Below are 25,487 nucleotides of genomic sequence, written 5' to 3' on the forward strand. Positions count from 1 at the left end.
TATATTATATGTTATTCAATTTTATTTTATTAACTTAATTTATTATAAATTTATTAAAAATTATAATTAGGGTATATCGTACCAGATATTTATGATGAATTAAAGTTAAATGCATAACTAAAATTATAATTATTATTAATTGTATTAAAAATTATATTATATTATCTCTTAATGTAATGGATGGCATTTATTTCAAACCTCATAATCACAATTACAAAATCCAAATTCAAATTGTTTTGGTTCAACAATGGGTTGCATTTTGATACCCTATTCAACATCCGACATCTATTTCGTACAAATCTGTATTGAGCTTCAGTTGTATTGTTCATACTTTTAGGACTCCATAGCCTTTCAGCCACAGCCATAGTTCTGGGCCTATAATACAATACAACATATTTAACATTTTATTTAATAAAAAAATAAAATAACAGTATTATAACCAGGTCGTTGTTATAAAATTGCTGCCATCAACCCATTCCCCCCACATTGACGCCTGACCTCCAATAACCAGTTGGTTTTGATGATCACTGCCATTGAAAGCTTGTGGATCACAATGATAATACTGAAACCAATCATAACCATAAGATATTATATTTAGGTCCCAACATGAAGATAATATAACTTTATAGTTTAGTTTAGTCAACTCATAGAGCTCTGTGTTGAAGTCCTCTTTACAAACGTTAACAATAGTATTGTTTGGCAAATCAATCATTTTGTCAAACACTTGCTGCCAAACAATCCAAGTCTTATTCATATTAGTTATAATATCAAACAAACGTTTGAAATAGTATTCTTCGAGTTTATAATATAAACCACTTATTCGTTGAACTTTCATAAATGTTTGAATATCTGGATTAGATTTCCAACACCGATAATCTACTTCATTGCCACCCAAATGAAGATATTGATCGGGAAATATGCCAACAATTTCTTTAAATAATGTGTTCAAAAAATCATAAGTTGTGTTTAAACTTGGGTTTAATGGACCTAATTTGCCATTTGGTTTATCGCCTGAATAACACGCAGTCAACAAATAAGGCTTTCCTTTACCCAACGACAAGGTATGTCCCGGACTATCAAACTCTACTATTACTCTGATTCCTCTTACTCTTGCAAATTCAACGATTTCCTTAATATCTTTTTGAGTGTAGACATGAGTAGTTGGATTGTATGCTCCCTTAGCACTTAGCTCTGGGAACTGTAGACTTACATATGGGAATGATTGGTCATCTATTAAATGCCAGTGCAATGCATTCATTTTATGGTAGGACATGATATCTAAATTCTCAAGTATTACATGTTTAGGCAAATAATGTCTTGAAGTGTCAATCAATAATCCTCTATAAGTAAATCGAGGATAATCTAATATAAACGTTGAATTGACTACAAAATTATTATCATATTTATGTTGAATTAATTGCGAAAATGTTTCCAATGCTCTCAAAGCACCCCATACTGTGTTGGCAAATATGAAGGCCTGTTCCGGGAAGTCCTCGTCGTCTATCCTTATGGTATACATTTCATCCATATTCATGTCAGGCCATTGATTATCTTCGCAATGGCCTCTCATCTCTATAGTAATGTTTGTTAATTTATGCAAAGTTGAAAAATACTTGAAATAATTGATGTTATTATAACTTTTGTTGCTATAACTGCCAGATTTAAGACGATTGCAATCATTGATAAAAGTAATGTCTTTGTATCGTTTGATAGCATCTCCTAATACAAGACATTTGTTTTTGGTTTTAGTAATAAATTTGAAGTCTTTTGAGTCTATTGCCAGTTGTGTGTCGTAAGTGACAATTTGTTGTGGAAATGGCACTAATTTCGGTCCATTCATATAATTGTCTGCAATCTATTAGTTTAATTGAATTAAAATAATATATTAAGACATGTTATATAAATAAGATTTTTTACCTCACAATTGACAATATATATAATTGAAATTAAAAAATTGATAGACAAAATAAATTTAATAAACATTATTAATTTAATTATTTTATTTAATAACTTAATAATTAAGTCAATTTTTTACTAATGGTAAATAATAGCAAATATTATGAATAATTTTATTTTTTGTTTAATTGCAACTAACTTTGATCTACAATACAATTGATATTTTCATTACAATTTAATCAATTTATTATTTTAAAACAAGTTTAGTTTATAATACATGTACTGTACATCAATTTATTTTAAGTGTTTGTTTATTAAGCCATATTTATTGATAATTTATTATTTGATAATTTAAGATTAAGACTTGATTATGGTTTATAACTATAAAGTTTATTACTATTTTAAGTAGACATATAATTTATTATTTATTATATATTATATGTATTTAAAATCTTATTTTAATTAATTGAATAATTTTAAATTTAATTAGTTAATAAAAATACAAATAGTTTAAACGTTATTTTCTTTGTAATGTAAATAAACTACAAAATGAGATAATTATGTGCAAAAATTTACGTTTATTTTTTAATTTGTTGAAAAATTCTTTTAATTTGACTTTATATGATTTGACATTTAATTTAATAACTTTATAAAAAGTTTATATAATTGTTCATATTTAGTGTGAATATTACTGGCAAACAATATAAAACCAAATTTAGTTTAATTACTATATATATATATATATATATATATAAATAGGCAGTCAATTAATCTTGCGTCGCGTAAAACTTGAATAACTTTTGAACGGTTAGAGATAATTTAATTCTGTAAAATACATTTAAGAATATCATATCGACCACACTTAATATACACGCAATCACAAAACTAGGATGACCAGATATACAAAATATCGGGACCAACGCAAGACACTATGCTACAGGCAAAACTACAACTGATAAATTTATTTTGACAATGAAATTTTGTAGTCAAGAAATAATAGTTTAATATAAAAAAAGAATCATCAAAATCGGATTGGTAGTTTTACTTTTATGGTTTATTAAGTTTGTCATAAATCATATTATATAAAATAGTCTAATATAAAAATGACGTTATTTATGACTTGTATATATTTATTAGATGGATTTTTTAATTATATTACTAATTCTAAAAACAAAATTTCAATATGTCGATTAGTTTTTGAAATAATCGAATTACAATATAAATCACACTATTGTAATTTGATATTAAAATTTTTATTGAAATTCAATTATTTCGAAAAATAATCGACATTAAAATTTTGTTTTTAGAATTAGTAATATAATTGAAATATTTATCTAATAGTCATATACAAGTCATAAATAACGTCATTTTCATATTAGACTATTTTATATAATATGATTTATGACAAACTTAATAAACCATAAAAGTAAAACTACCAATCCGATTTTGATGATTCTTTTTTATATTAAACTATTATTTCTTGACTACAAAATTTCATTGTCAAAATAAATTTGTCAGTTGTAGTTTTGCCTGTAGCATAGTGTCTTGCGTTGGTCCCAATATTTTGTATATCTGGTCATCCTAGTTTTGTGATTGCGTGTATATTAAGTGTGGTCGATATGATATTCTTAAATGTATTTTACAGAATTAAATTGTCTCTAACCGTTTAAAAGTTATTCAAGTTTTACGCGACGCAAGATTAATTGACTGACTCCTTATATATATATATATATATATATATATATATATATTTAGTTAATTATTTAATTAATATAAATATTTTACATTAGCAATTAATTATGAAGAACAATACACAAAATTCAAGAATATTCCGTAAAATAAAATATTTTTTAATAAATAATAAAACACAATTTTAATATATGACAAAACAATTATAATTAAATAAAAATAATCACAAATAATAAAAARCAATCACTGCAACAAAAACTGAATGTTTACTATAATTGAAATGTTAAAGTATTAGAGATCAGTAATCAGAGAATTAGATAAATTAACTATAATTTTGAATAAATTTAATCAAACTTTAATATATGCCCATAAATTATATAGTGTTTTGATGCAGTCATTTTATAAAGTAGTAAATTTAATAATTTTAATATTAAAACATTTGCCATTTTTAATACGTTTATTATTCTCAATAAATTTTTATTTAAAATAAACATTTATTTGAATTATTATAACAACAATTTATTTGAAATTTGTTGTCTTTTTTACAAAAAGATTTTTATCATTTAAAATAAAATATATTTACAAATTCATTAACTATTTTAATATTAAATTGAGTTAGTTAATTTATTTTTATAATAAATGTATTTAATAAATAAATTGTTATTAGTAAACATATATTATAATTAGTGTTGGCAAAAAAATAAATTTATAAAATAATAGAGAAATTTCTAGAAAGTTTCTAAAAGAAATTTCTATTTATGGGGATCCCCATGGTTAATTTTGTTTTGTTGATATTTGTTATCTTTAACATTGTTTTTATAAGTAATATTTAAATATTAGTATTTTAATTATTAATTAAAGTAAAAAATTTATTTATTTAATTATATTAAACTACGATATAATAAAATTTTACAAAACTGATTATTATTAAATAATTATAATTATTTATATAGGTATCCCATTTGTATAATATAGTATTATACAGTAATCTACATTATATAGTATAATATTATATGTATAGTAGTATTGTCTCATTAATATATTTATAGCTTTACAATATCTATAGATATGGGGATCCCATAGTATAACAAAAAAAGTGGGAAAACTTTCTCAGGGAAATTTATTAGAAACTTTCTATTTGCCCATCTCTAATTATAATCATTTTTTTATAATATAATATTAAATTAATTTTTAATAAATGTAATAATAAAAAGTTATAAAATATTACTTATATATTGACCTTAAATACAATTAAATGTATAATTATATATATAATTAAATATTACWAAAGTTATGTATAATAAAGTTTTCGGTGACAATTTGTGACACTTTGCGGAACACTCGAGTGTTTTCAGTCTCAAACTAAAACCATTATCAACTCCGAGTCCGACATCACTACTGTATTAACTGTAAAAGTGATATCAGTTTTTTGGTCACTTTTGAACATTTCATGGATGAGAGTTGACTATAGTCTCTGATTGAGACCGAAAACAGTCGAGTGTTTCGCAAAGTGAAGACAGTTTTCAGTGAAAATCGTTAGAGATTTTCACTGAAAACTGTCTTCATTTGTAAGTTTTAAATAAAAATTTTATTATAATGTGTTTTGAAGACAATATAAAACTTAATAATTTTATAAAATGATATTTTATCATATAAATAATCATATCATATAAATTCTATGATATTATAGAGTATTATCACATAATATTTATTTTTTTATCACATAATGTGTAGGTGTATCAATATTAGAGATGGGCAAATAGAAAGTTTCTAATAAATTTCCATGAGAAAGTTTCTCAGGAATAAATTTCTATAGAAATTTAACTTTTTTGTTATACTATGGGATCCCCATATCTATAGATATTGTAAAGCTATAAATATATTAATGAGACAATACTACTATACATATAATATTATACTATATAATGTAGATTACTGTATAATACTATATTATACAAATGGGATACCTATATAAATAATTATAATTATTTAATAATAATCAGTTTTGTAAAATTTTATTCACCATTTTATTATATCATAGTTTAATATAATTAAATAAATAAATTTTTTACTTTAATTAATAATATAAAATACTAATACTAATATTTAAATATTACTTATAAAAACAATGTTAAAGATAACAAATATCGAGAAAACAAATTAACCATGGGGATCCCATAAATAGAAATTTCTTTTAGAAACTTTCTAGAAATTTCTCTATTATTTTATAAATTTCTCTTTTTTGCCAACACTAATCAATATACAATATGTTATAAATAAAATTACGCCAATATAGTACATTATAAATAACTATTAATAATTCAAATAAAAATCGTCTGAAAAACTATAATTATGTTATTACAGCTATGACTTTATGATTTTTTATTCACTTAGTTTACACCCGTTTTATGCAGTTTTGACAATAACTAACTTAYAATTTRATGAAACAACAATAATATATTTATCACATTTGGAAATATTAATTGAATAATTAAATATTAACATATTGTTAACTATTAATATAAGTGCTATCAAAACAAAATGTTATTTAATGACCTTCAATGTTATAATATTATTAGAAATTTGTTTTTTATACTAACATTATATAGAGATACTAATCAAAATAACTATATTTAATTATTCTACACTTTTTAATAACAATATTTTTCTAGTTTTAAAACATACTATTTTATTAAAAATGATTTATAATTGACTAGTATTTATTTATACAAATTGTTACATTTTATTGTTTAAATATTTTTAAATGTTCTGTATATACAATATTGCAATAAATTTATTAATTATAATATATTAAAGTGTTATCTTGATAATGTAACATTGTTAACATAATTTATTATTTAAATTAGATATGAATGATTTTTAACAATTAGTTTTAATAGATTTAATTAAAATTAATAATATTAATTTATAAATTAATTATAGCATTTTTTATTAAATTGTCAATATTTGCATATTTACGATAATTCATTTCTTGAGTTGTATTAATATTTTAATTATATTAAAAATTTGTCAATTTATTAGACAATTGGTTCAGTAGTTGATTTATAAACATTATTATTTTTACTATATTGACTAATCGGTATATACTGTGAATGTTTGCCATTGTTGGTGATAATTGAATAAGCAATGCCACCAATGATGGGCTCAGTTATTGTCAATTTTTGAGTGACATCACTGTCCAAATCAGTTACTTTCATGTGTTTGATTCGTTGGGATTGATATTTCTTGAAATAATAAAATGCAATCAAAAGACATACAATTGACACCACAAACAATAATATACTGATGCATATACATGAATATACTGCAATACAATTAATTAATTTAATAAAAATAATAATAATTACAAATTATATATTATATATTATATTTACATATATAATGTAGTTGAGAACACGTCAAACTTAAATAACTATTGTTTTCATCAATAGTTAAATTATAATTAGTATTATCGAAATTGAATTTCATTTGAGATGTTATCGAGTGATTATCATGAGTGTGATTAGTATCAATACATTGATGATTATAATCAGTGATAAACAATGGTATAAAACCACATAAAAAGATAAATAATGTCAAAACAATAAGATATGGCACACATTTACAAGCAATGATAGCCGGTATCAACTTTTTTGGTGCCTTTCCTACCGCATAACGTCTTAATGTATGAAAATTAGGCATAGCTTTGGAAGTTTAAATCAAAAGCATTTTGTGATACATTTAAATAAAGAATATATATATTTCAAAGATTTAAGTTTTCAAATATTTTTGTTGTGGTTTATTCAATAACTTACTGAAAAATAACATACAATTCAAATGACAGGTAAACTAATTGTAAACTATTATTATGAGACAACTCTCTAAAAACAACTGAGTTATGAATTTCATTGAATTCTTCTATTTATTCCCAAAAGCATACACTCTATGAATGTATTGCCAAATAAGTGTTAATCATATAATGTATTAATAATTAGCATTTACTTTATTAGTTGACCTTCAATTGAATACAACGTTTAATAGACATTTACAATACGTATTAATATAAATATTAAGCATTATTTATACTGTATATACTGTATACATATAATCTTGATATATAACTTTTTGTCAAACGCATCAATTTTAAATTATTTCATAACTTATTATTAATAAGGTATTTATAAAAATATGATTTCAATCATTTTTTATGAATAATAATAATTGTTTGCTTAACTGTTGTTTTATGATTTTAAAAATGCGTTAATTTATATACTATTAATATTTTTAAACTTTTGATAAAACTTCTAAATATTTACTCAATATAATAACCTAATTTGATCTAAAATATTTTTAATTTTAATTATATTAGTTATAAAAATTAATATTAATAAAATAATATCTAAAATGGACATAAAACAGGTATAAACTATTTATAGTAGAAACTTACAAAACCAATCAATATTCATTAAATGTAAGTTCATTAACCATTATTTTTACTTTTGTTAATTAATAAATAAATAATAAAGTTATTAACCTTGTTGAATTACTAATACATTTGCAATTAAAATAATAAATTTAAAAACGTCTTAATAAAGAAGTTAGTGCATGGTAAATTTTTTAATAAATTGCTATTTACAAAGTAATCCAAATTTAATTAAAATAGAGTATTATAAAGTATTAATACTTTATATATCTACTATTAAAATTAGAAATATAAAAAATAATAATTTATATAATAATAATAAATTAATATCACTTATTTTCAATCACTGGTAATTCAAATGACCGCATATAATATAATACCTGTATTGTACAATATAATATATTATCTATATATACTATGATATAGCAAATAATATAATTTCAATCACTTGTGTAATCTATGCTTAAAATTACTAATTTATTAATATTTTTATGATTTTGTTAATAAGTGAATCATTAGCCAAATTTATAGCCAAAATTAAGTGCATTGACTTCTCTTCGATACTTTTCAATAATATAAGATATAATTAATAAAAGTTTAAAATCAACTCAGATTTTGATTGTCAGTAATTCATTTGATTTATAATTTTTATAAGTTATTACTTTTTAGTCTAAAAAAGTAATAGTTATAAAAACTTTTAAATTACTTTCAATTTATAATATTTTATAATTATTAAAAAATCAGTTATTCTTTAAATATTTAAATTATTATACTAAATATTAATAACCAGTTAAGAATGCTAGAAAGCATTTTCAGAAAAAAAATTTAATAGCATTGAAAACCATTAGTTTGTATAATTATAGCGGCTATATAAACTTTAATAATATATACAAATTTAAAAACTGGTCAAATATACATAATATAAATATTGTCATGTATGGTATCAAATGACTCAGTATGACAAAATATTCTCAATTTTAGTCATGCAAGTTATCAAATGACTCAATATAACAAAATAAACACAACTTTAGTCATGTAGAGTATCAATTGACTTGGCATGACAAAATAAACTCAACTATAGTCATGTGGGGTATCAAATGACTTGCTTTGACATAATGAACAACTGTAGTCATGTAGGTTATCAAATGACTCGGTATAACAAAATAAACTAAACTTTAGTCATTTTTGCCGCAATTTTTTTAACTATGCTGATATATTATATTATATTTTTGATGCTCTGCATTTCTAAACGTTAAAATTTTTGCATAATTTTTTTACTTTGGCCGCCATTTTTTTATGTTCCCGGAATGATATCAAAATTTTTATGCATATTTTTTATTTTTGTTTTTAATGCTTTATTCAAATCTATGCTTAAAAAAATTTTTCTTTACTTTGGCCGCCATTTTCTCTATGTTCCCGAAGAGATATCAAAATTTTGATACAACTTTTCAATACATTATTAGTAGAACAGAATCTGAAATCAGAATTTCAAAATTCGCAAAATGAAATGCTACACACACACATACATTCACACACACACACACACACACACACACACACACACACACACACACACACACACACACACACACACACACACACACACATACACACACACACACACACACTAAAAAGGCTCATATAGATTTCAGAAAACAAAACTTTTCAAGTTTTTTTTGAAAATATACAGGTATTATACTAAAATTAAATACTTTAAATTTGTAATATATAATTGACGACAATATTCTTTTAAATACTTAAAATCCATGTAAAATAATAATAATAATAATAAAATAACTTATTATTATTATTAATACTCATTTAATTTTCTTTTAGCATAAATAAAATAATATCTTTTATGATTAATATTTTTCATAATTTATTATCGATATTAAATACAATAATGTATTAAATATTAATTATTTATATAAACTGTATATTATTTAATAATAAATTTATTGTTAATTTGTAGTGTATTGATTAATAATTTTTTATACTCTATTAAATAATTGTTATAATAGTTGCTAAAAAAACGTCAAATAGTTGTTAAAATAGTTATTTAAACTGTATTAAATAGTTGTATATAGTTGCTAAAAAAGCCAAATAGTTATTGAAATAGTTATTTATTTTCTTATAAATATTTCAAATGATATATAATTCACTTGTTTTCAGCATATTTACAAAAATGATTTATATAAATAAACTAAATATTTCTATTGTTAAAAAAGTAATTAACAGTTGATAACAGTTTACACATTTTATATAATTTATATAACTATTACTTTTTGTTTTTACATATATTTGAGCAATATTTTACAATTTAATGCTTATATTTTTCAAAATAACTGAAATAGTTATTTATAAGTTTTTATAGTTGCTAACCTAACAAATAGTTATTTATAGTTATAATAAAATTTCGGAAATAGCGTCCACTGGTCAACTTCGGTGGACATACTAAGTCCCAGTTATAAGCGTTAAACCGACAAAATAATTTTTTTAGTTGGAAATCAAGACACTATTAATTTGTATTGCTTTCAATTGTTCATAAATAACGTTTTATTTCAATTGATTTGTTAATAAAGTTAAAAAAAACAATATTTTTATAAATAGTTAAATAATATCTCAAAATGTTTACCAATTAATGACATGTAATGTCAAACATTAACCACAATTTGGTTACCATTTGTTTGTATTAATCATTTGAATCAATTGATTGGAAATGTTTTAGTGATGATTATCGATGATTACACTATGAATTCAAATCCCGAAACAGATATCAACAAAGTATTAAACTTTTGGTTTGGCTGTAAATCAGATAAAGACTATCTTCAGCCCAAATGTTTTTGGTACGCAAGCAGTCCATCGGATGACCAATTAGTGTCACAACATTTGGCCAAATACTATGAATTGGCCACAAATGGACAGTTGGATAACTGGATCAACTTTGGATCTGACGGAGCTTTGGCACTGATTTTACTTTTGGATCAAACGCCCAGAAATATCTATCGTAACCGACCCGAGGCTTTTATGACAGACTCAATGGCATTATCAGTGGCCAAGAGAGCCGTAGAGAACGGTTAGGACAAGAGTTTGCCCGATATATGCAAGAGATATATGTATTCACCATTCAATCACTCGGAGAACTTGTCTGACCAGAAGATGTCTCTCAAACTGTTTTCACAATTGGCCGATAAATCACACTTATATTGGGCCCAAAAATATCATGACCTGATTGCCGAGTTTGGCCGCTTTCCGCACAGGGATCACATCATTGGTAGACATCAATCCAATCCTTAATTTCTTTATAAACATATGAAAACTCATTTTTGTTTTATTTTGTATTTTTCTTAAGTAATATAAGTATTAATTTAATTATGTTTTACTTTATTTTACTATATTTTTAGTATAAATTAATTTATTGTTTTAATTTACAACTTTTATTATTCAATATTTTCTATATTTAAAAACTAAATATTTATAGTAATTACTGTATATAATCTGTAGTAATTTTATTTTGTTATAAAATAATATTTATATTGTTTAAATTTATAAATATTAGATAATTTATTATATATCAAAAGATTTATTTTTATGTATCATTTTTAAAAATATTTATTGAAATATTTAAATTAAATACATTGTAATTATGAGATACAAATGAGATATTTATACAGTATTTTATGTTTTGTTTTATATTTTTATTAAAATTAGTTTAATTTATAAATAGTAATAATTCACAAATTATTTTAATAAAAATTTTATTAGATTTAAAAATTATATAAATAAATATTTATGTTTTGGTAAATTTTTCAAGATTATTTATAATGTACAATATAATTGACATAATAATATAAATATTAGTTTATTTTTATGTTATAGGTTGTCTACAATGATATATGATATGATAAAAAATTTATAAACTTATAAACATTTTAATTATAGCAATTTTTTATTATAGGTTTACATTATAATGTAAATATACGGTATATACCAATAATATTGGCCCATATATTACAGTAATTTTTATTTAATGACAAACTTCAATGTCATTAAAGTCTAAAAAATAAAATAATAAGTAATAAAATTATATTCACAATTTCGATTTTAGATTAACTTATTAAAGATTATTTTATAGTATAAAGATTTTAAACAATAAAAGTTTTATTGTTGCGACCTTTCATCTCATTGCATATCAATGTTATTTCGCTTATTGTATAGTATTTAATATTTTTGTATAGTATTATATTAACATAAAAGTAAGTTTATATTGTAATAGATATTAGACAAAGAGTCTAACTATAAGATTAATTTGATATAATTGTAATACTATAACATCAATATACTGTATGAAGCAATAAGCCATTTATGATCCACAGTTCCCTCCTTAAAAAATCCATGAAATTTGTGTCTCAAACAAGTTTGGCTTTTTGTCGCTGTTTTTTGTGGATGTTTTGGGAGAAATGACTTATAGCCTTGAATTAGATAGAGATCAATCCTCCCATTTGAACACTAAATGTTTAGCTTAACATCAAATTTAAATTATATTAGTGATGCTGATTATGAAGCACTTCCAGTCCCAATAAAATATTAACATATATATATATATATACCTGTTTAGCAAAAAATTATGAGACACTTTCACTGATTCTGACTTTCAATTTTCACAAATGCTTTATTTAAACTTTTGATCTTATATTTGATTTACTTTTTTAAAGCTTTATTATGATTATTAAAAAGTTATCATTAAAATTATTTTTAATTTTATTATTAACTTATTTTATTTTTTGTGTTCATCACATTAATTGTTATAAAAGTGAAACAGACAGTAATGACAATAATAATAATAACTTAAATACAACGAGTGATTATGATTATGATAGCAGTGGTGATACTGATGGAGATGAAGATGAAGAAGATAATGGATGTGAGAGTCAAAGTTTTATTGATAAGATAAGTAAACTTCACTCCGAGGGTCGGGATGTAAATCTAACAAAAAATGTCAAACATATTAATGAGACATTTGCTGTGCTTAACAATGTTAAAACCCTTTTGTCAAATCTGTTTGTATTTAATGAACGCGAAAAATATAAAGCAATTGAATTCTTGTCGGAAATTGATTTCAAAATTTCATCGCAATGTATGACATCTTTAGTAAAAGTATTTAAATCAATTCGTAATACAGAGTTTTGGGCCATTAAAAGTAAGTTATTTTAATCAATAACCAAATCAGTGATTATTTTAATTTATTATTAGTTGTCCACAATAACAACTTCTAACACTATTATTAATAATTGCTTTTATAAAATCTAATAGTTTTAAATAATTCAAAATAAATAAAATAATTTTTCTAATGCGAATGTTTAACTAATGAATTTATTAATAGCAATTTTATATATTTTTGACATTAATTAATTATGTTTTTTAAGTTTATTTTAAGTCCAATAAAATAAAATTAAAATTTATAAAAATTCCATTTTTTTCAATCACATAGTACTACAGTATTAAAAATGCACTCATTTATTGAATTTATAATATATTGTATAATATATAGCGTATGGATTAATATGAAAATATTGACATTGATATTGACTTTAATCTCGATGTTTATCAAAGTATGACATTCAAAATCATTAGAGCACTAAGTAATCAATAATACAATTATTGTATATTTTAATCTTAAAATCAATAATCTGTTAATTTTAAAAATTGTTTTTATGACCTTTTTATATATAAGATATATACTGCATATCTAAAATTAATATATTTATTTGTATTACATATGATTAGTTATTTTTAAATTAAACTTCTTTAATAATTAGCCTTGTTTAATTAAACATTTAATCAAAAATGGATTGTAAAATATACATTAATATTTTTATTTGATATAATTTGAATAATATTGCCATAAACTAAGCAAATAATGTAAATATATAACAAATATGAAACTTGAATTACAGTGTTGGATGCAATGGGAAGTTTCCCGCCCTCTGGCTTTGCTGAGGGAGTGTTGGCTGACTTTGGAGAGTATGACGAGTGTCTGGATGTGAAAAGTCCTGTCGATGATAAAGAGACACAAATTAGAGGACAGTATTGTATGATGAAAGTGATACTACCGTATCCTAAATTGGATAATATCAGTGATGATAACAATTTGGATGAAGAAATCAAATTAAATGATAAATTCAAAGCATATGATATAGATTTACAAAAGCTTACGCTTAGAACTATTGTCGAGACTTTAAATATAGTTAGCGGTACTATATATCGGATGGGAATATGTATTCCCAATACATGTACTTCAACAGAGATTGAGGATGTCATCAATAAATGTAATTTTATAGTATATTTATACCATTAATAAATAATTAAATTGTTGTTTAATTATTAGTATTTGAGCCAATCACAAAGTTGCCGGTTGAAATTGATAAACCCAGTTGTGTGGTCAGAGATGCACCCGTAGTACTCGATAGCTTTGAAAAGTTTGCAATGTTAGCAGTCATACAATTGATTTATATTACATTTTATTTATTTAAATTTTTGTTTGTTAACAGAACAATATTTTCATTATCGATATTATTTGTCATAACGAGTACTTTTGCTGAGGTGTATACCAATTATAATAGATCTACAATTCCTCAAACAAAAGATGATTTAATTGATACAAACAAAGAACAACTGTTGACTTCATTTTCTTTGATTCGTAATACTAGTGCTCTGTTTGCCGATACAAACGGCAATTGGCAGGCGTTGGACACAATTCGTCTTCTTTTGATTGTTTATGTATTTATAGCTCATCTATACATTGCTGCCACCACTTTAGGATTGGTTACATTGAAGAGTTTGTTAACTGTAGTGATTCCCCGTATGTTTGTTGATAAAAGATATTGGTTTGCAAGAAATCCGTTAATGGTTGACGCCTTATACTCGCTCAGGTATGTTGTTTGGATACTTGTAATGATATTTGCTAACACTTGCCATTTGAAATTAATAGCGGATTTTTGATATCTTATGGATTGTTGAGAAAACTGGACAAAACTAATGGTCGTTTCAATTATTTTCAATTTATTGTACAGCAATGGTTAAGATTTACAATACTTGGATTTAGTTCTTTATTATTCTTTTATTTGTTCCGATTCACCGGTGAGGGACCATTTTGGTATTATGCCGTTCAATACAACGATGGATGTAAGAATCCATCCCAACTGTTCAGGATTTTGACATTTCTTAATAATTTTTATGAATTCAGAATCGAAACATTTCACGAAACGGTATATTAATTAATTCATAAATAAATATATATATATATAATTTATATTATAAAATACATAACTTTTATGAAATATTGAATACTATGAAAATATTTAGATTAAATTATTTGTTTAGTAATTTCCGATTGTATATTGATATATCTGAATGAAAAAACAGTAATATATTTGCTATGCTATTCATGGCTATTTATTTATTTGTTTTATAATATTTAAATAATACATGAATATAATTATTAAGGTTAATAAGATACTAAGATAAAATATTTTATTTTTATTTACATACCACCGGCTATTATTAAACTTAAATTATAAAATAATAATTAATACATTTTAATAAATTTTAGTGCAATCTTCCTCTTTGGTTTTTGTCTGCATTAATGCAATTTTTGATAATATCGCCGGCATTTATATTATTGTATTGGCGACGACCAAACCTCGGCAAACAAGTACTCATCGGAGCACTAATTGTTACAAACATAGCAGCAGTTTTGCCATATTTTATATTAGGTGTGAAACCATATCTCCAGATCCTAATCCATGGCGCAAAATTGTTAAGTGCAAACGCTAATGACTCAATCAATTGGTACCACACATATCCAAATGTCCAAATTCATAGCTATTTTATTGGTATCGCCACCGGTTTCATAATGAAGAAAGGGATCAGTATGAGTGTCAATCAGGTTAGACTTTGTTGGATTGGATCCATAATTGGCATTATATCAGTATATGTATGGCAAGCAAGTTTCTGGGGCCCCGGTCTCACTGAACCAGTTATTAGTGCACTACTTTGGCATACATTAGGAAAGTTTATATTTGCGATCAGCTTTTCGTGGATTTTATTTGCAATTTGCAGTGGAAGGGGATGTAAGTACTAAAAATATTCATTGTTTTTAATTATTATCTTATATATAAAATATCAGATTTAGATGAAATGGCATTGATATTTAGGCAAATGGCACTGTGTTTATCAATTGAATAGTAAATTTACAGTGTTTTAAAGTAATATAGTCTAATGTCAATTTGTTTCATTGAGGAAACTGATTGCTATTGAGATTATATCGCAAAAATTCAATCAAAAAATTGTTGAAATAGCAATAAATTAATTATAAATTATATATATTTTTAGATTACCTAAATATGATATTATCATGGAGTGGATTCCGACCTCTGGCCAGACTATCATTTGGTATTTATTTATTGCATTTTCTTGTAATTGGTCACAGAATATTTGATATTAAATATACACACGTATCAAATGATAGGACAATGGTATGAATATTTAAATTTGAGTTCACAATCATATTATATTAATATCTAAATAATTTTCTATTGTCCAACAGTGGAGATATATAGTTATTGATCTCATGTGTAATGTCATAATTGCCTATATTTTCTACATACTAATTGAAGCCCCACTTTCTAATATATTTCGGGTAATATATGATCGAAAACCAGTTGTTGTGTCTAACGATAAAAAACAACAATTTGAGTCATCACTCGCTAATAATAATAATCCGAAAGTTAAAGACCTAAATACTTACATTAATGTCAGTAAACTTACAATCAGTGTTAACGGAAATGTCAACAAAATGAGTGAATTAAGCAAACTTTGATTGAATTTTGATTATATAAAAATATGTAACTTTTTAATATTTATTTAGTTTTCTTATGTTTGTTTACAATAATTTAATTACAAACTTACTGTATTACTAAAATGCATTCACATATTTGATGAGCTTTTTATATGTTTTATTATATTCAATATACTGTATGTATGATTATTTAAATTTGAACTATTATAACTTTGAAAATATCACTTACATAATGATATAAATAAATATCCTTTTTTTTAATTTATTAAATTTAATATTTATAAATAATGATTTTATAAAACTATAAAAATGAACACTTTAATTAGTTAATAAAATTTTTAAAAACAGTTTATTTATTTTATTTATTGTCTATTTATGTGTAATTTCAAACTTAAATTGCATTAAATTAAATTGAAAATAAAATAAATGCAATTTTAAATTTGATTAAATAATTATAAAATACTAAATAATAATTATAAATTGAATCATACATGAAATATAGATAATTTTTAAAAAGTTAGTTATAAACTAAATCAATTTATTGATAGTTAATAAAAAATATTTTTTAAATATAACTTATAAAATAATATTTTTCAAATGACTTAAGATATTTTTTGATTTTGCATTGCATCATGATCAAATTTAAAATTATAATTTTATGAAAATAATTTTATTATACTAAATGTAGTGAAATATGCATAAAATTTTAACGATATAAATCATTGAAAATTTATCTAAAAATTGTCAAAAATTTATATAATAATTGAGTAATTTTTATAAAATGTTAATTAGAAGAAATAATATATATTTAAATGCTATTTATATATCGATGTTTAAATAATAAGTGAATATATTTATTTATAAGAACCATAGAATTTTGTATACTGTATAAGTTAAAAAATGGTCCCTGGTCAGTCACATTATAAAAATAAATTATATTAATTAGATTTAATTCTCCAAACTAATACAAAATAAGCACATATTCTTAATATAATTATATAAATAACAAGAAATATTATATTAAATACAATATCACTATCTTTGTATTCAAATGCTAATAAAGCAAATGAATTGCTTTTATCTATCATTTCATTGAAGTAATCGATAGCGAGAGTCATGTTATCGACGAGATCTGAATCATAATCATAGACACACTTAACAATTGGTATTATATGGTCTCCAAAATCTTGTTTAATACTTTGAATTGTGAGTCTTTCAATGGGTTGGCAGCGATCAAAGCCATAGATAAAAATCATTATTGATTCAAATGTTAATCTAAAATAAGATATGTATGTAAAAGGACGCAAAAAATGCGGAATTGATTGGATTTTGATTAGTAATCCGGCAAATAATAAAAGAGGAATATTAACAACAGCACCGATCACTGTCGAGGCTATTATATTGTTCACAAATAAAGCTGATATGAAAAATCCGAGTCCTTGTGTCAAAAATGATAATAAAATCATTATTGTAATGAAACCAATGAATCTGATCGGATCCAGTATTTGTTCAGTTATTATGTACGAACCGATACAATAAATTAGCGGAAATATAATGTTTTGTGGAATTTCTGCTATATTTTTGGCCAAAAAATATGAACTCATTGAATACCAACCATTTGAATGTTCTTTGCAAAAGATGGACACTTCCAGAGGGAATGACAACAATGTCGGTAACATTGATATAAATACCATAAATATAGACGAATAGAAAATGAAGGCCCAGTTGGGGAAAGTACTGGTCGTTGAGTTTAGAAAATCAAAGACTTGAAGACTCTTAATATAATCAACGCTTGGCTTTTGAATGCAACCATCATTTATACCAACTTTGTTATCCAAATGAAGAATATATAACAATAAGAGCATAAATAATACACAATTAAATTGTAGGAAATATTGTTTCCGATCCCTTAAATTAATTTTAAAGCATCTCTTTGTTAATATCCAAGTCGTCCAAAGCTGATCACCAAAAGTATGTCTTTGAGTCTCTTTAATAACTTTTGTCATTTCAATACAATTAGTATTATTTAGGTTATCTTTGAAATGTTGTCTTTGAAATTCAGCCAACATATGTATTGCGTCTAATCCCAAGTCACCACTGGCCACTTCTATAGCAAAATCGGATGGATTGTAAAACTTCGGGCACTGGAGGTTAAAGTTAGACATATGATCTATTAATTTGACAGTAGTTCCCTCATAAATGCATTGTCCAGTACTTGATATAATGTATAGATTGTCAAAATATGAAAGCAATTTAGCATTTGGTTGATGTATAACCATAGCTATGATCATAGGTTTAGATTTTCTGTTAGACCACTTCTTGAGTAATTCAATAGATTGTAAAGTAGACAATGAGTCTAAACCACTGGTCGGCTCATCGAGCAATAGGATCGTCGGAGAGAATATCAGTTCCAATGCAATGGATAGTCTTCTTCTCTGACCTCCACTGCAATGATTGACCACAGTTTTAGAGCATTTCTTTAGATGCAAATCTTCAATGAGTTTCTCAGCTTTTAATCGATGTGTGGATTGATTAGTGAGCGATAACAATGAGTTTTGTTTGATTTTATTATCATTGAATAATGCTTTAATTTTTGAGGTAAACTTTAATTGTGAGGCATAAACAATAGATTCCTCAACAGTCAGTAATTCATTAAAGACATCGTTTTGTGAATAATAAGAAAACGTTATGCGAGGTTTGCATCTGTAATAAAACAATAATAATTTAATATCAAGTTTTAAGAATTTAGTTATAAAGTATTTATATACAATCATATTATCCTAATGTCTATAGTATAGACTCTATACTAACGTAGAATACTGTATTATACCATATTTGTATTATAATAATGCATGTATAATATATCAGTAATAATGGTTGTTTCAAATTTGGATTTAAAAAATTCATTATTGTACTGAATTTATTTTTAATAGCAAATACTAACTTATAATAATTATCTATGAAGTATTGATAATGTACTGTATTTACAACAGTTAAAAATTAAGAAAACTATATAAATATATATATGTTATATATATAAGTTTATATCAATGAAATTTGTATAGAATATATGATTCCTTACTAATAATTGCTTTTATAAAAGTAGAAAATTGATTTATTTTATATTTATACCATAACTTATATAGTCTATCAAATCAATATCAACATCACTTAATATTTAGTTTTTGAAACTCTTGATATAAGTGATGAATAAATGAAGATTAAATACATACCCATTATATGTAACAAATATACGACCAGAAAGTCCAGACTTTCTTTTTCCTGCCAAACACTTCAAGAGAGTGCTTTTCCCGGCGCCGTTAGGCCCGAGAAATGCGGTCAACTGTCCGGATCTAATATTTCCACTCAAATTTTGAATTATTTGTCGTGATTTTGATTTAGTTTGAAGTAATGAAAAACGACTTTTCGATTGATTATTCACAGAATATGATAGGTTTTGCCAAATTAATTCAATTTGTGAATTAATTGTTAGGGTATTTGAATTATTAATAGTTTTAATAGTATTGTCATCTTTATTATTGTTTATATTAATTACAATCTTATCATTATTAATATCTTGGTTAAGCATAGGCTCAATTTCAGATTTAAGAGCCATAAATTATTATTATTATTTAAAAACAATAAAAAATTTATTACTTGATCTGTAAAACAATTAATGAAAATCCGTGATAATGACAATGAAAGACAAATTTTAATAACTCTTTTAGTTTATATAGTAATCAAATAGTTTAGAAAGTCTGTAAACAAGAGTTCAAGACTCTTGACAACGACCACCAAATAGTTATCAAAAAACAAGTTTTAACCAAATGCTTACTTTTATAGATATACTGTATATATCAATGGTTTACATGTGATGTTAATATATCATCAGTTTTATTGTGAAAACATTTATAAAAAATACTTGAGCCGTAACTTAAAATCATTTTATGAAAGTGAAACCAGTTTTTAATAATAATAATATTTGTATTGCTATTTATAAATTATAATACAAAATATTTATGAAGGATTAATACAGTTTTGAAGGACAGCTATACGTGAGGAAAGGGATTCAGAGTTTAATTAAGTCTTATAATTAATAAGATTAACACAGTTTGTTGTTTTTGTTTTAAATATACATTTTTATATATATGAATATAATATGATCCTTATTGAAGTTATGACATAAAACAAAATTGTGCATATTTTAATATTGATAACTAACAAACTATATCAAGTAATAGCACAATCATTGTACAATGAATCTTAAGTACACATATTTTTATAATCATTTTATATAAAAATTATAATATCATATATAATTTAAATAAACATCTCTATAATACAGCAATTCATTCACAGCCAATAAACTTTATGTTGAAACAGTTGCCAAACTGTTTATTTTTTATACAGTTATAAAAATTAAAATATAACAATTGAACAATTCATTATTATTATTATTACTGTAAAATAATTATATATTTTATTGAGCAAAAAATATTCTTGAGATATATGAGTAATCAATATTTATTCACAAGTAGTGCATTACACTTATCAATATTAATTATAATTATTTTTAATAACAATAAAAAAACATATTTTACAATTCAATAGTAATATCTAAACAAAAGACATATACTTTATATACTTTTTACTTAATTCGTGAATCACTTATAGTATTTCAGGGTAAGAGATAGGTATTCATAATTAGTTGGTTCCCACGTATCGTATTAAATATATGATATATATATATATATATATATTAATTAATTTTACCTTCGGATCTATATCTGTATATAAATTACTGTTTAGTTAAATACTAAATTAAAAAATCATTAATTTGGTGGTCAAGGATATTGTTACCGTAGTTTTTTAAACAACAAAAATCTTCCAGTTTACTTTCCAATTTAAATGCTAATATTTAATAATTAAACATTTTTAATATAAAATTATTTTATTAAAAAATTTCCATTATTAGTGAACTTATCATTTGAAAAAGTTTTCTTGTAAGAGTTTCTTTCTGTCTGTCTGTCTGTCTGTCTGTCTGTCTGTCTGTCTGTCTATTATTGAACTAATTTTAGTTTCAAATATCAAAGATGGCGGCATTTTAAGACTATGTCAGGAATAAGAATACAGACTATACGGTGAGGAATATATTATAGTAAATTTGGATCTTAAAGTATGAACTGATCCGGTTATGTTTTTATGGTATTGCCGTATAACCGCTATGACTATATAAACTAAATGATAAACTAATCAACCAATTTATGCCAAATATTTAATGGCAATGCTTTCTATCATTCTCACGAGTTTTACTTTATATAAATTTATTTTAATTCATATTATTAAAATTTGTTGTTATATATGTTAGACATTTAATAAAAAGTTGTCACTTATTGACAATACTGTCAATATTTATTTATAACAATTAGATTAATATTTATAAATAAATAAATATTTTAATGATGACAAACATGTATACATTCAACATTGAGACCAAAACAGCTATAAAATCTATGAGAATATTTTAAATTTGATGAATTGATTAAAATAATATAGTTAACTTAAGTAATATCATAACATAATTTAACACTAATTTACACTAATTTAACACTAATTTAACACTAATTTAACACTAATTTAACACTAATTTAATACTAATTTAACATTACAATATTACTTTTTATAGTAAACATTCAGTTATTTTCTAATATTAAAGTTATGTATGTTTTGCGATTTGTAATTAATTATATTTTTTAATCAAATTTAATATACTATTTGTATAACTCGTAGTCAATTGTTTGACTTTTGTGTGATATTTTTAAGACTCTAATCAATAGAGTAATATTATACTCATATACATATGTATACCTTTTTTGACCGAAAGTGTTGATTTAATTTAAATATTTATAGTATATTATTCAAAATACATTTATAATAATAATTCTATATTAATATTCTATCGAAGTTTGGATATATTAATCAAAATTTTTTGAAATAATTATATTATTATAGAATAAACAAAAATTAATATATGGAAAGTGATAATTATTAATCTATACATTATTTATATTTTGCGTTACTTTAAATAAAACTATAAATTATTAATTTTTATTGAAAACATTATAAATTATGTGAATGTAAAAAAATTAATAAAATATAAACAGTATAATATTATCGATATATGTAAACTAACGTAAATAAAATAATACATTAATTTCTATGAGATTTAGTCACAAAAAATCATCTGATTTAGTCAATGGGTCAATAAATGAATAAAAATATTTAATATCGATATTATATGGATTTTGATGATTGAAAGATCAGATTGTGATTTACTTCATAGGAATGATATAATTATGAAACTTTTCCGAATGAAATCTCATGGCCTGTCGGGATGCGAACCGACGTTCACAGTTGCCGTGTGGCCATTCACATTGATACGGTCGGTCACCCGTATGCTTAAGCATATGTGCCTTCAAGTGTGTCTTTTGTCTAAATGACCATTCACATTTTGTGCCATCATTATTAACCCATTTACATCTATTAATTTACATTGTATTATAATAGTTAACATTTTATTTATTTTATTAGATTCATATCAGTTATAATCAATGACTCACTTCCATGGTTTTTCTCCGGTGTGTCTATAGTTATGATGTCTTAAACCATTTTTACTGGACGTCCGAAACTCACATCCGGGCCAATCACACCTAATATCACATAAAATAAATTATCGGTAATATTAATCATACAAATCAACTGTTAATTAATAATATTATTTTCAAATTATGTTTAATATACTTGAATGGCTTCTCTCCCGTATGAATAAAATAATGTCGTTGAAGACTAAATAGAAATATAATATTTAATTATTTTATGGCAAAATTGTGACAAAACTTACAGTGCTTTACGACAGGTTTCATATTGACATCCATTAAAATTACATTTATATTGTTTTTCATTTGTATGTAAACTCATGTGTACTTCATATTTGATTTTCTTGGGAAACGATTCTTCACAACCTATAGTAATCATATGGAAATCATTTTATTGGTAAATAATTAATAATTTCATTAATAGTTTTCAGCAGCAAATAGTGTAACATAAGAGTGTCATTGAGAAACAGTAAGGATCTCTTAATCTATGGCTATCATATATAGTGTAGTATATATGCCTACCTGGCCAACAGCACTTGTATTTAAAGATACCCAGATGTTTATTTCGATGTAGATTCAGATGATAACTGTTGTTAAACACTTGTTCACATTCAGGCCAATCGCATTTGATTGTCACGGATGTGTTGTTTCGTTGATATTTTCTTTTGACTAAATTCGATGCAATTACAGAACTGCTCTGTATTTTTGTTTTTATTTGTTTCGTACGAAACACTGTCGAAGACTTAGATACTAATTGTGGACTATAATCGGGATCATCTAAACTCAACTCAATATCATTAATACCCCGAAACGGTTCATCAATGAGACAATTGTCAAATAAATCAATAAAATTATTACCATTAATATTATCTCCTAAATCATCTAAATCTTGATTATCAGAGAGCCATTCATTATAAGCGTTAAGTAAAACATTGATTCGTTTTTTATCAATTGTGATACTATTGTCAACACATAAACATCTGTCCATAACTTCCAAACACTTCTTAATAATCAACTGAAGAGTTTGATTTTCAATACGAATTTTGTCTTCAATTGTTTTACATTTCTTTGATAATAAAAAATCTTTAAAATTAATTTTAGGCGTCTTTTTCTTCGACCGTCGGTGTCGAACACCAGTAGTGTTGTCATCACTTCTACACTTATGCTTCAATAGAGAAGCAGTTCCAGTGTTTTGTGTATTCTTGAGAATATCATTACAAAACATACATTTGACATAAAGTGTTGCCTTTTGATTGAAGACAATGCGTTCAAAACGAGTCCAGACTTGACTTTTGCCAGTTTTTGGCTCAAATGATAACCTTTCGTCTGATGTTTTTATGAGTTCAATGAGATATTGTTTATCATTATATATCTCTTTGACTTCGCTGTGATCTTCAAACAATGGTTTATATGTTTTCACGCATTTATGCTTCAATAGAGTAGCGGTTCCTAAATATTTGGTCTGTTTTTTGATATCATTACAAACAATACATTTAACATAATTTGTTTCAATATCCTTAAAGTAGATCCTCTGGTATTTACTCCAGGCCTCACTCTTGGCCCTCTCGGGCGATATAAATGTCAATCTCGGGTCATCATTGTTGACCAATTCGGTGATAATTTCTTTGCTGTCAATTACTTGCATCACATCTAAGTCATCGACATAATCACTAATAACATGATTGTCTATCGGTATTGTTTTATCATCATTGTTGTCATCCATGGTTTCTTGTGTTAAATGGTAGTCAAAAGCGGTCATTGAGTGGTCATTGAGTGGTCATTGAGTGGTCATTGAGTGATAATTTAGTGGTCACTTAGTTGTGACAATTGAGTCAAAACAATGATGTATTGAATTGTAATGTTTTGTTGCATTTACTCAAACACTGACATCTGGTATATAAATGATTGAATCAAAAACATAGTATTGTTTAAAATTACGGATAAAATACAGTTTAAGTTATAA

General features: G+C 24.0%; 5 protein-coding genes across 5 annotated transcripts; 2 read left to right on the top strand and 3 right to left on the bottom strand.

Moving 5' to 3' along the window:
* Positions 1 to 161: 161 nt before the first annotated feature.
* Positions 162 to 1,840, bottom strand: LOC128963547 (beta-hexosaminidase subunit alpha-like). Its single transcript, XM_054310062.1, has 2 exons — positions 441 to 1,840; positions 162 to 375 (listed from the first exon to the last, which is right to left on the bottom strand). The coding sequence occupies exons 1-2, from the start codon at positions 1,838 to 1,840 to the stop codon at positions 162 to 164; spliced, it is 1,614 nt and encodes a 537-aa protein (XP_054166037.1).
* Positions 1,841 to 10,618: 8,778 nt separating this feature from the next.
* LOC128963373 (uncharacterized) lies at positions 10,619 to 11,295 on the top strand. Its single transcript, XM_054309875.1, has one exon. It carries the CDS (start codon positions 10,739 to 10,741, stop codon positions 11,087 to 11,089), a length of 351 nt encoding a protein of 116 aa, XP_054165850.1. The 5' UTR covers positions 10,619 to 10,738; the 3' UTR covers positions 11,090 to 11,295.
* LOC128963548 (nose resistant to fluoxetine protein 6-like) lies at positions 11,123 to 16,889 on the top strand. The gene is made up of 9 exons (XM_054310063.1): positions 11,123 to 11,247; positions 12,823 to 13,208; positions 13,966 to 14,337; positions 14,397 to 14,496; positions 14,560 to 14,940; positions 15,000 to 15,276; positions 15,621 to 16,140; positions 16,403 to 16,545; positions 16,617 to 16,889. Exons 1-9 carry the CDS (start codon positions 11,123 to 11,125, stop codon positions 16,887 to 16,889), a joined length of 2,577 nt encoding a protein of 858 aa, XP_054166038.1.
* A 927-nt stretch (positions 16,890 to 17,816) lies between these two features.
* LOC128963549 (ATP-binding cassette sub-family G member 1-like) lies at positions 17,817 to 20,435 on the bottom strand. Its single transcript, XM_054310064.1, has 4 exons — positions 20,425 to 20,435; positions 20,102 to 20,290; positions 17,897 to 19,571; positions 17,817 to 17,852 (listed from the first exon to the last, which is right to left on the bottom strand). The coding sequence occupies exons 1-4, from the start codon at positions 20,433 to 20,435 to the stop codon at positions 17,817 to 17,819; spliced, it is 1,911 nt and encodes a 636-aa protein (XP_054166039.1).
* A 2,734-nt stretch (positions 20,436 to 23,169) lies between these two features.
* On the bottom strand, positions 23,170 to 25,396 carry LOC128963139 (zinc finger protein 510-like). The gene is made up of 5 exons (XM_054309623.1): positions 24,047 to 25,396; positions 23,770 to 23,890; positions 23,670 to 23,714; positions 23,489 to 23,578; positions 23,170 to 23,408 (listed from the first exon to the last, which is right to left on the bottom strand). The coding sequence occupies exons 1-5, from the start codon at positions 25,281 to 25,283 to the stop codon at positions 23,201 to 23,203; spliced, it is 1,701 nt and encodes a 566-aa protein (XP_054165598.1). The 5' UTR covers positions 25,284 to 25,396; the 3' UTR covers positions 23,170 to 23,200.
* Between the last annotated feature and the right edge of the window lie 91 nt (positions 25,397 to 25,487).

The sequence above is a fragment of the Oppia nitens genome, unplaced genomic scaffold (genome assembly GCF_028296485.1).
Source record: "Oppia nitens isolate AA-2021 unplaced genomic scaffold, nextdenovo-longstitch-racon4-pilon3 scaffold7_pilon_pilon_pilon, whole genome shotgun sequence".
NCBI classification, from domain to species: Eukaryota; Metazoa; Arthropoda; class Arachnida; order Sarcoptiformes; family Oppiidae; genus Oppia; species Oppia nitens.

Excerpts from the sequence above, each read along its gene's own strand:
- LOC128963548 (XM_054310063.1), top strand. The coding sequence starts at position 11,123 with ATGTATTCACCATTCAATCACTCGGAGAACTTGTCTGACCAGAAGATG. Across the intron at positions 13,209-13,965 it reads AGAGTTTTGGGCCATTAAAA|TGTTGGATGCAATGGGAAGT; the intron begins GTAAGTTATTTT and ends CTTGAATTACAG. Across the intron at positions 14,497-14,559 it reads AGCTTTGAAAAGTTTGCAAT|AACAATATTTTCATTATCGA; the intron begins GTTAGCAGTCAT and ends GTTTGTTAACAG.
- LOC128963139 (XM_054309623.1), bottom strand. The coding sequence starts at position 25,283 with ATGACCGCTTTTGACTACCATTTAACACAAGAAACCATGGATGACAAC. Across the intron at positions 23,891-24,046 it reads ATACAAGTGCTGTTGGCCAG|GTTGTGAAGAATCGTTTCCC; the intron begins GTAGGCATATAT and ends TGATTACTATAG. Across the intron at positions 23,715-23,769 it reads GAAACCTGTCGTAAAGCACT|TCTTCAACGACATTATTTTA; the intron begins GTAAGTTTTGTC and ends ATTTCTATTTAG.
- LOC128963373 (XM_054309875.1), top strand. The coding sequence starts at position 10,739 with ATGATTATCGATGATTACACTATGAATTCAAATCCCGAAACAGATATC.
- LOC128963547 (XM_054310062.1), bottom strand. The coding sequence starts at position 1,840 with ATGAATGGACCGAAATTAGTGCCATTTCCACAACAAATTGTCACTTAC. Across the intron at positions 376-440 it reads AATTTTATAACAACGACCTG|GCCCAGAACTATGGCTGTGG; the intron begins GTTATAATACTG and ends ATTGTATTATAG.
- LOC128963549 (XM_054310064.1), bottom strand. Across the intron at positions 19,572-20,101 it reads ATATTTGTTACATATAATGG|ATGCAAACCTCGCATAACGT; the intron begins GTATGTATTTAA and ends GTTTTATTACAG. Across the intron at positions 17,853-17,896 it reads AATACAAAGATAGTGATATT|AATATGTGCTTATTTTGTAT; the intron begins GTATTTAATATA and ends AATTATATTAAG.